This window comes from Solanum verrucosum, unplaced genomic scaffold (assembly GCF_900185275.1).
Source record: "Solanum verrucosum unplaced genomic scaffold, falcon-dt-bn FXZP01000184.1, whole genome shotgun sequence".
Lineage (NCBI taxonomy): Eukaryota > Viridiplantae > Streptophyta > Magnoliopsida > Solanales > Solanaceae > Solanum > Solanum verrucosum.
Window position 1 is genome coordinate 1,127,926 of NW_026020302.1, and position 14,144 is coordinate 1,142,069.

A 14,144-nucleotide genomic window follows, 5' to 3' on the forward strand; every position below is an offset into this window, starting at 1 on the left:
CTTATCGAGCTTCTTTATAACATTATCATTATTCACAATTCAGATAATATGTTAAAACTATTATAGCACAATGTTATTATAAAAAACATATAATATAACATAACATGAAAAACTAAAATACTAAAGTAGTAAATCGTAACTGAATAATAGGAGTAAATTAAATTTCTACCAACTTAGTGAAAGTAACTAAAGTCACTTACGTACCTTATTTTTACATCAATAAATTCACCTTATTTCTAAAAATAATTTTAACTGGAAAGTGGTTTTTCTTTACTATTTTTCAGAATATTGATCCAATTATATTTTTAAAGATACCAATTCATTTTTATTACTGTTAACTATTTTTTAATACAATTTTATACATAAATTTACATCCATATCAAAAGTACTAAATTAAGATAAATCTAGTACGGTGTCCTCCCCTGTCTATGATAAAGACATGGAACAAACTCTTATTAGACTAAATTAAACATATGGTACGTGACATACTTTTCAAAATTTATTTGGTAAAATTTGAGTTTATGAAGGAACCAACAAATATCAGTCGATTATTTTAGCGTCAAAATTCGGGAAAATACTTGTTACTATAGGGTAAATCGAACCGCAAAATTTATTGTTTCATGAACGAATAAATCCAACCTGTTTTTTTTTTTTTTTTTTTTTTTAAATAAAGAATAATATTCAGAAAACCAGTTTTCTTGGTTAAAACTCTGGTTAACTCATTAAAAATAATTGATTGATCGATAAACTGGTTGGTGCAGTCAACAATTTTATTTTAAAGAATTATAAATTTCATAAAATAATTGGTTGATAATTACTTGTAATAAGTTTTCTGATATTATTTAATTATTATTTATATAAAGAAACACGATATGATAATCATTCGTCCATAGTAAACGAATGCCATACATTTCACTTTTTTTCTATATGGTGTTTGATATCCGTATTAGAGTCCAAATTATTTGAATTCATATAGATAAAGTTACACATTGAATGTAAAGTGCTTCCTATCAAAGGTGATTACATGCATATCCAGGTCTGAAACATCTAATTAAGAATAAAAAATTACTTATCACTCCAATACAACCTTTTGTGGTATACATTTATTCATACTTTCAACAACAAAACTATTACCTACTAAAACACTATATACATATATATAACCACAATGGATATTCTTCATAGATATTCTTTAGTAATTAATTAATTAGATCAAGGAAGTCTTTCGGTTTTGAAAAGTCCTCCTTTTCCTCCAATTCCTGGAAGTCCTCCGATTCCTCCAAATCCTGGAAGTCCTCCGATTCCTCGAAGTCCTCCAAATCCTAGAAGTCCTCCTTTTCCTCCTACTATTCCTGGAGGTCCTCCTCCTCCAATTTCCGAAGGTCCTCCGATTTTGGGGAGTCCTCCAATTACTGAAGGTCCTCCGATTCCAGGCAGTCCTCCGATTCCAGGAAGTCCTCCTTTTCCTCCTCCTATTCCCGGAGGTCCTCCAATTTTAGGAAGTCCTCCTCCTCCAATTCCCGAAGGTCCTCCGATTTTGGGGAGTCCTCCAATTCCCGAAGGTCCTCCGATTCCAGGAAGTCCTCCAAATCCTGGAAGTCCACCTTTTCCTCCTCCTATTCCAGGAGATCCTCCTCCTCCAATTCCTAGAGGTCCTCCAATTTTGGGAACTCCTCCTCCTCCAATTTCTGGAAGTCCTCCGATTCCAGGAATTCCTCCTAGTCCTGGAAGTCCTCCGATTCCGGGAAGTCCTTCAATTCTTGGAAGTCCTCCTCCACCAATTCCTGAGGGTCCTCCTATCCCAGGAAGTCCTCCTCCTCCTATTGTTGGAAGTCCTCCAATTTTTGGAAGTTCTCCGATTCCAGGAAGTCCTCCGATTCCGGGAAGTCCTCCTCCTCCTATTGTTGGAAGTCCTCCAATTTTTGGAAGTTCTCCGATTCCGGGAAGTCCTCCGATTCCGGGAAGTCCTCCTCCTATTTTTGGAAGTCCTCCAATTTTTGGACATCCTCCTCCGATTCCAGGAAGCCCTCCTATTCCGGGAAGTCCTCCTATTGTTGGAAGTCCTCCAATTTTTGGAAGTCCTCCTCCGATTCCGGGAAGTCCACCAATTCCCGGAAAACCTCCCCCAAATCCTGGAAGTTCTCCTCCGAAAAATTTGTCACTTGCCTCTCCTGCACCAGATATCATACACATACATGCATGTTAATGTCCTCCTCCAATTCTTATAATTTTTGTAATAACAAACAAAATTATTAAAGAAAATTCTTCTTTATTAAAAAACTATATATAACATATTAAATATATATATTTTTTAAAATATTATTTTTGCAAGGTTTTTTCATAGATTAACTTAGGCCCTATATTTATCATACGCCCCCAATTTTTAAATGAACTAAATTAAGACGAATCAAAATGATCTAAGTAATTAAAACGGTGGCCGGGTCATTCACCCACCAAATTACTTGCGTATGGCATACTTTCATGGGCTTATTTTGTGCAACTTATAGACAAATTGACTTTCGACGAATCATGCTTGGCTAAGTTACTAAAGGTTGGGTAATTTAGGCTTTTATTAAGGAGGGAATGGAACAATTCAATTTACGAAATTAAGGTCTTAATTAAAGGAAAAGTATCACGAGTCAATTTAGATAACGATTCAAATATTTCTAAGAAAATTTATGAGACAAATAATTTGGCTTTTCAAACTGTAACACCTTTACATAAAATAGGACGCAGGGAGCTTACCCTTTTTCAAGGATGTGATGGAACTCTGAGCCAACTTCCTAGCTGCAACCTCTGATGTTGTCACAAGAAAAATAGCCAAAACAATTAGCAAAAATGCCTTCGATCCCATTTTTTTTGTTTGTTTAAATATAACTACTATTTGAATTATGATAATTGCAGAAAACTAATGAACATTTTACCTCTATTTATAGTATTGATCAATTTGAAATTTTGTATTAGTAGAGTCCCGCTAGTTATTAATTAAGTTGACAGATTAGACTAAATGAAATAACTATATATTGCATATTCCTAATTAGCTATATATGGCAACGTATAATAATTATTTATGGTTAAGAATTAAACAGATCATGCTGTTTGAATTTACTATATTTAATTTATAGTATATTATTGTAATATTATATGCTCTAACAGAGGTAGCGTCTTTTAGTATCCAAAAATGTTATAAATGTCTTGATTTACTAACTAGAAGTTTCATATTCCAGTAAAAACTTGTCTCTAACAACATTGTTTATCTAAATACGTTTTGATTGTTGTATAGCACATAACATGAAAAATTGATTCCTAAATAAACTTGTCCGTTATAGAGGATGTCAGGCACCTAAATGGAGTTGGTGTAGGATGTGATTGATATTCAACTTAAACTAACTCGTCGAGTGAACCCTGAGTTTATATTTATTGTTTGTATTTTCTAAATTAATTGAAAGGGTAAGGTAGGAAATAGCCTAAATGAAACATCCAATTCAATTTACAATCTTCATTGAAATTACTAAAATCAGATGAATCTGATATCGATATTCTACGTCCGCCCCTGTCTATGAGAAAGACCAAGAACAAACTCCTATTAGCCTAATTAAACATATGGCACATTAAGATACCTTTAATTTCTAAATTTCGACTTTTAAAGAGTAGCACTTTGACATTGAAACACTGGACCATATTTTCTTTTATGGTTCTAATCACTAAATAGCAAATTTTCGATAGACGTCTTGTCAGAATTTGAGTTGGCACAAATATGTTATTATTGAGTCGGATTTTGTTGTTCTAATCACTTACGAAGGTATACGTCGTAATTTTTTTTCGTTGATTTTATTACTCCTTTGAGCAACGAGTTTTTTCAAGGTAAAATTCTTATGTTGATTATTCCGTACTTCACTAGTTGTTTAGATGACTAAAGAATCTTCAAACCTGTGTACTTGTGGAATTCCACTGAATATGTTGTTGTTAGATGACTCAAGAACTTGTGCATTAATTAGATGGCGACACAAAATAATAGAAATTTGTTAGTTCTTTTAGCACTAAAACCCCGGAAAATTATTTTTGCTATCGAGTTTATTGATAAATTGAACCACAACATTCATTGTTTTATAGTCAGTGTTGTGTAAAAAAAAAATTAAAAATAATATTCAGAAAAATCTATCCGTTATTTTTGCCCAAATCTATCTATATATAATAGGAGAGGAAAAAGTGACACATGTCTGCACCATAAATTTTCTAGAATTTATAAATTATTAACATCTATCTATATATAATAGGAGAGGAAAAAGTGACACATGTCAGCACCATAAATTTTTCAGAATTTATAAATTACTAGTATATGTGCCCGCGCGATGCGCGGATATTTTTAAATTAAGAATAATTTATAAAATTTATTATGGTAATTTTTTTTTTAAAAAAGGTTATAATAATACATTATTACTATTTATATGATCATATTAACTTAATGTTATATGCAATAATATTTTAAAATATTTTCTCTATCTAAAATTGTTGTCAGATTCTATGTTATATGCAATAATATTCAAAATTTTCCGATGAATTCGTATATTTTTTTTTCAAGAATTGATTTCAGAAACTACTCATTAATTATTATTTTTTTTGCTATTTTTACATATAAAATAAGTGACTAAACAATCAATTTAGTGATATATTCTTAAAGAAAAGACATTCAAACTGTTATCTTTATGATATTTTAAAAAATAGATTAGAGATAAAAGTTTCTGTAAAAATTAGTCCATCTTTTTTTATTAATATCTTAAAATTATCTGTCAAGTACTGAATTGGTTTTTTTCTTTTCCAATCTTCGGAAAAAACTAACCACCCACATATACTATTTGTTATTTTAATTAACTTAAAAATATTTCCTCATCTCCAATTGAAATACAAATATTTTTTATCCTTTTATATTAAAAAAAAAGTTATGCACTTTATGTACTATAATAATAATAATAAATTCTCACAAAAATAAAAGTAAACTACAAATCTAATGACAATAGATTTTATGTTGATAATTTTTTTTGTTTTTTATTGAAGTATTTAAAGTTGTGTCATGTGTCCTCCCACATATTAAGTGAAACTAAAGATCACTCTATTCTAATTGATTCCTAGCATCAATTTATTTTAAAATCTTGTTAATCAAGTAATATTAGAATTTTTAAGGATAATTTTATTCAATAGCTACATCAAATAAAGACATTTATCATTGAAATTCATAAATAACCATTAGTAAATTAGTAATAGTTATTAATTAGACTTTTCATGTACTCTCATTTTTCTTTCATTTTTAGCATATAAATCGCTAATTGGGGAAGTTGTAATCATTTCAAAAATTAGTTAATATTAAACAAAATACACCCAAACAGATATCTAGATGAAATTTTAAAAAATAGCTTAGACATAGAAATTTTGGTAAAAATTAATTCATTTTCTATTAATTTTTTAAATTTGTCTATTAAGTGTTGGGTTGTTTCTTTTACCTTTCCAATCTTCAGGAAAAAAAATTATGATATTATAATAACTCAATTTGAAGATGTAATGAGGATTAATATATTTTAAATGAGCGCGACACTTGTCACATTACTATTTGCTAAAAATCTACATTATAGAAAGTGTGAAGTTATAACCATCTTCAAAACTATAAATTTTAAATCTTCATCTTTTAATTAATCTTATATGTTTTATAAATAACTTTTAAAAAAGTCAACATTGCACATTCAAAAAGGTTCTGTATAAATAAAAAAAAAAAAAAAAAAAAAACTAACCGCGCACATATAACTTTTGTTATTTTAATTAACTAAAAAAATTACCTCATCTCCAATTCAAATAAAAATAATTCTTATCCTTTTATATTATAAGGATAAAAGAAATTATGCAGTTTATGTACTATTATATTTATAAGTTCTCATAAAAATAATAATTATACTACAAATTTAATGACAATAGATTTTATACCAATACTTTTTTGTCATTTCTTGATAGATTTTCTGTCATTTCATAAGTCCTCCAACATACTAAATAAAAATAAAGAGCACTTGACTAAAATTGATTCATAACATCATTTTATTTGGAAATCCTATGGATAACGTCATATTAAGAGTTTTAAAGATAATTTGATTCCATAATCACATCAAATAAAGGCATTTATTATTAAAATACATAAATAATTAACACTAATAGCTATTGATCAGACCCAAAGTCGTTATTGGTCATGCTTCACAATAAAGATGATTTAAAAATTTAACATTATTAACACTAAACACATTGTACTTTATTATTTATTAGTAAATATTTTTATATTTATATTTAAAATCATGTGTATAAATTATCTGATACAATTGATGTGCATAAAGAAGCCAAGTGCAACAACAATAACAACATACTCAGTGAAATCTCACGAAAATAGAAATTTATATTTTTTTACATAATTAATATTCGATAAAATTTTCTTCAAACATGTTCAAATAGAAAAAGAAGAAAAAATCTTATATGAAACTACATGATATGAAAAGTAAAAATACAAAGTGATTTCTCTCTTACCATCGCAATCAAAGAGAAAGACATCCACAAATTTGAGAAGTTCTTTGGGGTTCTCAACAAAAAATAACTGAGCAGTTGATTTTGAGATTTTCCCGTTCATTCTTTATCTTTGATAAAATCATATAAAAAATAAATCAAAGTAACACAAAATACAAAATCAATCACTAATTGCCAATTCTTAAATTTTTCAAATAAAAAATAAAATACGCATTGAAATCAATGAGTAAAAAGATTGTATGCATATTATTGGCATGGAAACATTGTCTACGAATGAACAAATTGTTTGCATGGTTATGAAATATATAAACGTATATCAGTGGAGAAAGGGTAGAAAAAAAAACTTCTCTGAGAGAGCATATAGCGGAAGTGGGAGAGTTATGCTGGTTATCTAATTGTCTTATATTTTTATTTTTTAATTTATTTTATTTTATTTCAATAATTAAAAATTCTTTTTTTTTTCGTTTTGTAACTGCATTACCCTATTTTAAATCTTTTTTGTTATATAATCTCTATATATTTCATATTTTATTAGCAGTAATTAATTTGATAAAATATTTTGTATTTGAAAAATTTAAAACTAAAGAAAACAATTTAAATGTGACAACAATCTACATAAAAGTATGAAATAAATAATTTTATTCTATCAAAAAAATTGCATTATAAAATGAGTCCGATTCTTGCTATTAATTTATTTTTATGCTTAAGAAATTAGTGTAAGCAATTTGCATTCTGTTTGCTACAAAGGAGTAGTTGTGGAAAATTATTTTAAATATTTAGTATAAAACATTTGATAATTTCCCCAAAAAATAGGATCCTTAACGTACTTATCGAAAATTTCAGTTTACTTTTTTTATTATTTTAAATGTTTTTATTTCAAAACAGTAAATTTAAAATTCAAATTCAAAGAATAGTAACCAATTTTTCATTTGAGGAAAAAAAAGAATTTTTTTAAAATTATTTCTCGTTTATTTGTAAAAACTACTTCAAAATTATTTTAAAAAATAATAAAGATATTTTACTATTTAATGAAATGATTTTTAAAAAATTGAAAATTTATTATTATTATCATCTACATTTTTTTGCTATAAATAAGGAGGTTGTGGAAAGATAGTTAAAAAAATTATTTATTTATTTGTATTTTATTTTTGTGGTGTTGACATGTGTCGTTCTAATTCTAATTATTGACATGTGTCTATATTTATTTATTTAATTATTGATTATTAATTATTTAAAATACTGAAAATTTATGGTGTTGACATGTGTCATTTTTTCTTCTCCTTTTATATATAGATAGATTAACATCAATTTAAAATTTGAAATTTTTACATTTTTTATATATAATAGGAGAGGAAAAAGTGACACATGTCAGCACCATAAATTTTCTAGAATTTATAAATTATTAACATCAATTTAAAATTTGAAATTTTTACAGTTTCTTAAATCTTGGATAATGGTGTAAAATGTTCAAACAGTTACTTTTTACGGTTTTTACTTTTAGTGGATAATAAATCACAAATTTTGTGGACAACAATATATTTTTAAAAATCGTGGATAAATCAAGATTCATTTGAAAAAGTGAAGAAACGCTTCAAAGGTTCACTCCAATATATGTATTGAACTTATATGCCACTTTTTTTTTTCTTGGAACAAAGCTGTATACTGGGTGAAATTTGTTGCATACTCAAAAAGGTTTTATCACTGGATTAATATGTAATATACTTAAATTTTTTAAATTATGTAGAATGTTTCTCTAAAAATAGTTATTTATCGTAGATTTATAATTCAAATAAGTGAGTATCAATATATTTTTAAATGCATACTCCTTCCAGCAAAATATGCCTACTTAGGATGAACTCATCAATGAGAAGCAATGGAGGTTGAAAGATGGAGTTATACGACGATGGAACGTATAAGATTGAAAATATTCACGCATTTTATTCTTTATTGAATCAATACTTTAGTTTTGATAAAATGCTAAGAATTACTCTGCACTAATATTTTCAAGTTCATTTTTTATTTTGCTTATTGATTTATTATTAACATATTTGTTCGAAAGTTTTAGTGATATAATTGCTATCAATGTAAAAATACTACTTAATAGTTGATATAGTGAATAAATACAATAAAACAAAATAAGAAACAATAAAGTTATTTGATGACTATATAATTTGTTTCTAAAAATCTACGATTAGTTTAATTTTAGCTTATTTTCAATAGAATTACTATTCCACCACTTAGAAATGTATGTTTTTGTTAAGAGATCTCTTTTTGTTAATATAAGCTTGACATATGGATTTTTTAAATAAGCTTTGTTCATTCTCATTGGTTTCTATATCTATTTTTTTTATCAAACGAAATAGGTTTTATTAATATTTTTATGTATTTGATAGATGTTTCATGTGATTTAAAGATTGATTAGATCGAGATCACATCACTTTTTCTTGGCAAGACTTTTTGCTATTTTAAAAAAAAAAAATTCAAATCGATGATTTATCTTTTAAATATCTTACCTTATTCCTTTGTACTTCACAGGTTATTGTACAATGCAAATTCTCGGATCGTAAAAATACATAGCTGATGTTTCCTAAATTACTTTGTCAAAGAGTGTAAATTCTCGAAATGTAATTAACAGATAGCTGATGAAACAAATTAACAATTCAGACACAAATATGGACTTCTTGCTATTCAATTTTTTTCCAAAATTAGAATCGATGAGTTATCTTTTTAACATCTTACCTTTATTCCATTGTACTTTATAGGTTATTGTGCCGTGCAAACTCTTGAATCGTAAAAACAGATAGCTGATGTTACCTAAATTACTTTGTCAAAGAGTGTAAATTCTTGAATTGTAATTAACAGATAACTGATGAAACAAATTAACAATTCAAATATAATTATAATAATTTGGGTAAATCTACATTGATAGAAATTGGTGTTCATATGTGAGTTTTTTGTATTAAGATAATTTTTTGTGATTTAAATTAAGACAAGATAAACAAATAGTATAATAATAAAATTAGTTATTCAAAAAATTAATGTGCTTAATGTTGCTAATGATGTGGTCGTGAAATGGAGCACATCTAATTAGATAGACTCTATTTGGTTATTAAATAACCACACTACTTTTTGTCAAATTTAGCGATTCATAGCTGGTTCTCAAGCTTTGGAATACTAGCATCAATGGAGGAACTCACATGTGAGGGAGAAGTCAATACAGTATAGGGAAGAGAGGAAAAGAAACTGTATTATTGAATAAGACTTCACAATGAAACTCATACATGTACATGTGTATTTATAGCGTCACTAGCAGAATAACAAACTGACAGTTATAACAAACTACAACTAACTAATCAAGCTGGATTAACATGACTAATTAATATGTCTAGCTGCATACGTATAAATACATTCTCAATACCCCCCTCCCCCCCCCCCCCCCAAGTAGGATGAGAGGCTTCACTGCCAACTTGGACAGTATGCAAGATTGTCTAACACCAGTGAGTGCTTTGGTGAGGAGGTCAGCCAGTTGGTCTGTGGTGACAACACAATAGGTTTGGAGGAAGGTACATCCAATTCTTGTAAGAGTATCTATCCAAACAAGCTCACCAACCACCTTCCTTAACGACTTGTATTCTACCTCTGCTGAAGATAAGGATATAGTCTCTTGTTTCTTAGACTTCCAGCGGATAGGTGTTTGACCCAAAAGTACAATGTAGCCAGACACAGACCTTCTAGAATCAGGACAACTTGCCTAGTCAGAATCACAATAGGCATGAACAGAGTAATCTGGGGCAGAAGACATAAAAATGCCTAAGGTTGGATCACTCTTAAGATATTGGAGTAAGTGATAAGCTGCTTGTAGGTGGGGTTCTCTGGGATCTTGCATGAACTGGCTTAGGTGTTGGACACAATAAGTTATATCTAATCTAGTGTTGACAAGTAAATTCAACTTGCCAACTAGTTTTGTATAGAATGTAGGATCAGACAGAACAGTGCCCTCTTTGGCTTTCAGTTTAACATTTGGATCGAGTGGAGAAGAGAAACTAGAGTACTGAAGACAACCATATTCCTTGAGTAAATCTAAGACAAACTTCCTTTGGGACATTATAACACCACCTTCTCCATACAATATATCCAGGACCAAAAAATAATAAAGTTTACCAAGATCTTTAATTTTGAAAGTATCGTGAAGGAATTGCTTGAGTTGAAGAATTTCTGATGGATTATTTCCAGTGATGATCACATCATTTACATATACTACCACAAATATAGAAAAATGATTAGATTTCTTCAGAAACAAGGAATAGTCACTCATGGAGTGGGTGTATCCCTTTGAGAATAGAGCCTTTGATAACTTCTCATATCTGCTGGCTTGTTTCAAGCCATAAAGTGATTTGTTCAATTTACATACTGTAGTGGAACTAGGTACCTCAAGACCAGGGGGCAAGTCCATGTAAACCTCTTTATGGAGGTCTCTATGTAAGAAAGCGTTATTAACATCTAACTGAAAAATGTCCCAACTTCTCTTCACTGCGGTGGTAACCAAAGCCCTTACTGTTGTCATTTTAACAACAGGTGAAAAAGTTTCAGTGTAGTCTATGCCTGTTTGTTGAGTATACCCCTTTACTACCAATCGTGCCTTATATCTCTCCACACTACCATCTGCTTTATGTTTGACTTTATACACCCATTTACAACCAATAGTTTTCTTTCCTGCTGGTAATGGAATTAGATCCCAAGTTTTATTATTTTGAAGAGCCTCAAACTCTTGTGTCATTGCAGCTTGCCAAGCAGGATAAAGTGTTGCTTCTTCATAAGATGATGATTCACTGTCATGACATATATTTTTAACAAGTAACTGACTATTCAGACTCAACATGGCTATTATTGGAAAATATGGTATTGAGTGGCATGATGGAAGGTTGCAATGTGGGAGCAAGAGCAGATGTATTAGCAGTTTTGTGTGAGGGTGAGGAATACAAGTAGTCATTTAAATGCTTAGGTAATTGGTGGGTTCTATGTGATCTTCTAACTATGTCTCCTGGTTCTGGCATGGGAGAAAGTGAATTCATGAGTTAACTAAGGCTCAGTAATATCATTATCATTGCGTAATAGTGATATAGGTTGAGACAAAATGTTATCAGTAGTATCACAGTCTACAACATCATTTGCATTAGTGTATGGTTGTATGAAAGGAATGGAGTTCAAAACAGAAGGAAAAGTGCCTTTGTGTAAAGATAAAGTAAAAGGGAAAATATTTTCATGAAAAATCACATCTCTAGAAACATATGTATCTTTTTGGTAGTTAAGCACAATACCTTGTATCCTTTTATCCCAAAAGGGTATCCTACAAAGACATGAGGGTTTGTTCTTGGTTCAAACTTATCTCTATGCACCTTAGGAATAGTAGGGTAGCAAAGGCAACCAAAGTTCCTAAGGAAAGAATAGTTTGGTTGTTTCTTATATAGGACTTCAAAAGGACATTTATTGTTCAAATAAGATGTAGGAAGTCTATTTATAAGATGTGTAGCTGTCAATACACACTCCCCCCAATATTTTAAAGGTAATTTGGATTGAAAAAGAAGGGCTTAAGCTGTTTCAAGGAGATATTTATGCTTTCTTTCTACCACACTGTTTTGTTATGGTGTGTATGGACAGGTTTTCTAGTGAATTATGCCCTTTGACTGGAAAAATATGACGACTTCATTGCTAGTGAATTCGAGCCCATTGTCTGTTTGATGGTTTTGAGAAAGGTAGAATACTGGTTTTCAATCATGGTGATGAAAGCTTTTATAGTCTGCAGTGCATTACTTTTACAGCTCAAAAGGTGAGTCCATGTGGATCCGCTATGATCATCCACCATAGTCAGAAAATACTTGTAATTATCATGAGCAGCTACATGATAGGGACCCCACAAATCTACATGAAGGAGTTCAAAAATCTTGCTTGTGTTCTTGGTACTTTGAGGAAAAGGTAGTCTGGTCTGTCTAGCCATAGGGCAGACAGTGCATAGAAAAGGTTGTTTATGGGAAAATTTGGCTGGTATGGATGTGATAGCCCTCATTTTGACAAAAGGTACATGGCCTAATCTAGTGTGCCACAAAAGATCTTCATTAGTTTCATGAGACAAATAAGATTTCACAGAAGGTAACTCATTTTTATTACATGAAAAAGAGTTTACAGAATTCAGTACAACATTTTTCAGACTACTAGAATTAGAATAGAAAGATTTTTCAGGTAAGCAGTGCTTGGAATCAACTGTCAAGCATCTTGAAAATAGGAAATAGAGCCCATCTCTGCTGCTACCAATCACCTTAGGCCTCTTCAGTGAAGGGGCCTGATACAAGCAAAAGGCATCAGTAAATGACATAACACCTTTGAGATGTGTCACTAAGGAGTGAACCGAAATCAAATTGTATTTAAAAGATGGTACAAACAACACATTATGCAAAATGATGTTGGGTGTGATTACTACATCACCAGTTTGTGTAACTTTCACTTTGTATCCATTAAGGAGTGAAACAAGTAAAGGGTATGGTAATGTCTTAGGATTTGACAATGAAGCTTGGTTAAAGGTCATATGGTTGGAAGCTCCTGAATCTATAATCCACAAGTCAACTTTTGATTTAAAATGTATACATGAAGGTTTATCAAAATCTACAGAAGAGGTGCAGACCACAATACCTACAAAGTTTACTAGTCCACTTGTAAGATTGGGAGCGTTGGAGCCTTCACTGCCTTGAAAATGTTGAAGCAGATTCATCACATGCCCATATTGTTCCTTAGTGAGACTTAGAGGTTGTTCTTCTTTGCTATCATCTTCACCCTTTCCAGACATCACATCACCAGAAGGTCCATGTGCATTTGCTGCAATCTTTTTGCCTTTGTTGGACCTGGAATTATTGTACCTCTGATTGTTCCTGTTGTGACCTGCATTCTGAGTATTGGAGGACTGAGGATTATCCGGAGGATATCCATGCAAGTTGTAGCACTTGCTAACAGTGTGTCCAGGTCGTTTACAATATTCACAAATCAGGTTTCCCTTGTTGGAGGTGCCATTTCATGTGGAGTAATTTGTCTTAAAATTCCTTGGATTAGAAGAACCTACATTGAGAGAGACAAAGTCCATTAACATCTGGCTTATAGGTTTAAACTCTCTTTGTTTCTCTTCTTGTATCAGTATTGAAAATGCTTGTGCCATTGAAAGTAGGGGATTCATCATAAGAACACTGCCTCAGACGACAGTGTAGACTTCATTAAGGCCCATTAAAAAGTGAATTAGGCGCCTATCATGTTTAGCTTTGTGTGTGCTATCCTTGGCGCCACAAACACAGGCACAAGTGCATTGAGACTTGGCGATCAAATTGTTTAGTTCTTCCCACAGCTTCTTCATCTTGGTGTAGTAGGAAGTGATGTCCAACACACCTTGATTTAGATCATTGATCTCCTTTTGGAGCTGATACAATTTCTCACCATTAGCCTGGTCATAACGATCCTTTAATTCTTTCCACAATTCGACTGAATTGTTAATGTACTCAACACTGTTTGCGATCTCCTTGGCAAGCGAATTCAAAATTCAGGACGTCACC

The 14,144-nt window shown here is 30.6% G+C and overlaps 1 protein-coding gene across 1 annotated transcript; it reads right to left on the minus strand.

The window, feature by feature from the left end:
* Nucleotides 1–1,212: 1,212 nt before the first annotated feature.
* LOC125834888 (uncharacterized) lies at nucleotides 1,213–2,854 on the minus strand. Its single transcript, XM_049514036.1, has 2 exons — nucleotides 2,746–2,854; nucleotides 1,213–2,171 (listed from the first exon to the last, which is right to left on the minus strand). The coding sequence occupies exons 1-2, from the start codon at nucleotides 2,852–2,854 to the stop codon at nucleotides 1,213–1,215; spliced, it is 1,068 nt and encodes a 355-aa protein (XP_049369993.1).
* Between the last annotated feature and the right edge of the window lie 11,290 nt (nucleotides 2,855–14,144).

Coding starts and splice junctions, on each gene's coding strand:
- LOC125834888 (XM_049514036.1), bottom strand. CDS start 2,854: ATGGGATCGAAGGCATTTTTGCTAATTGTTTTGGCTATTTTTCTTGTG. Junction 2,172..2,745: donor CATCACATCCTTGAAAAAGG/GTAAGCTCCCTG, acceptor TATCTGGTGCAG/GAGAGGCAAGTGACAAATTT.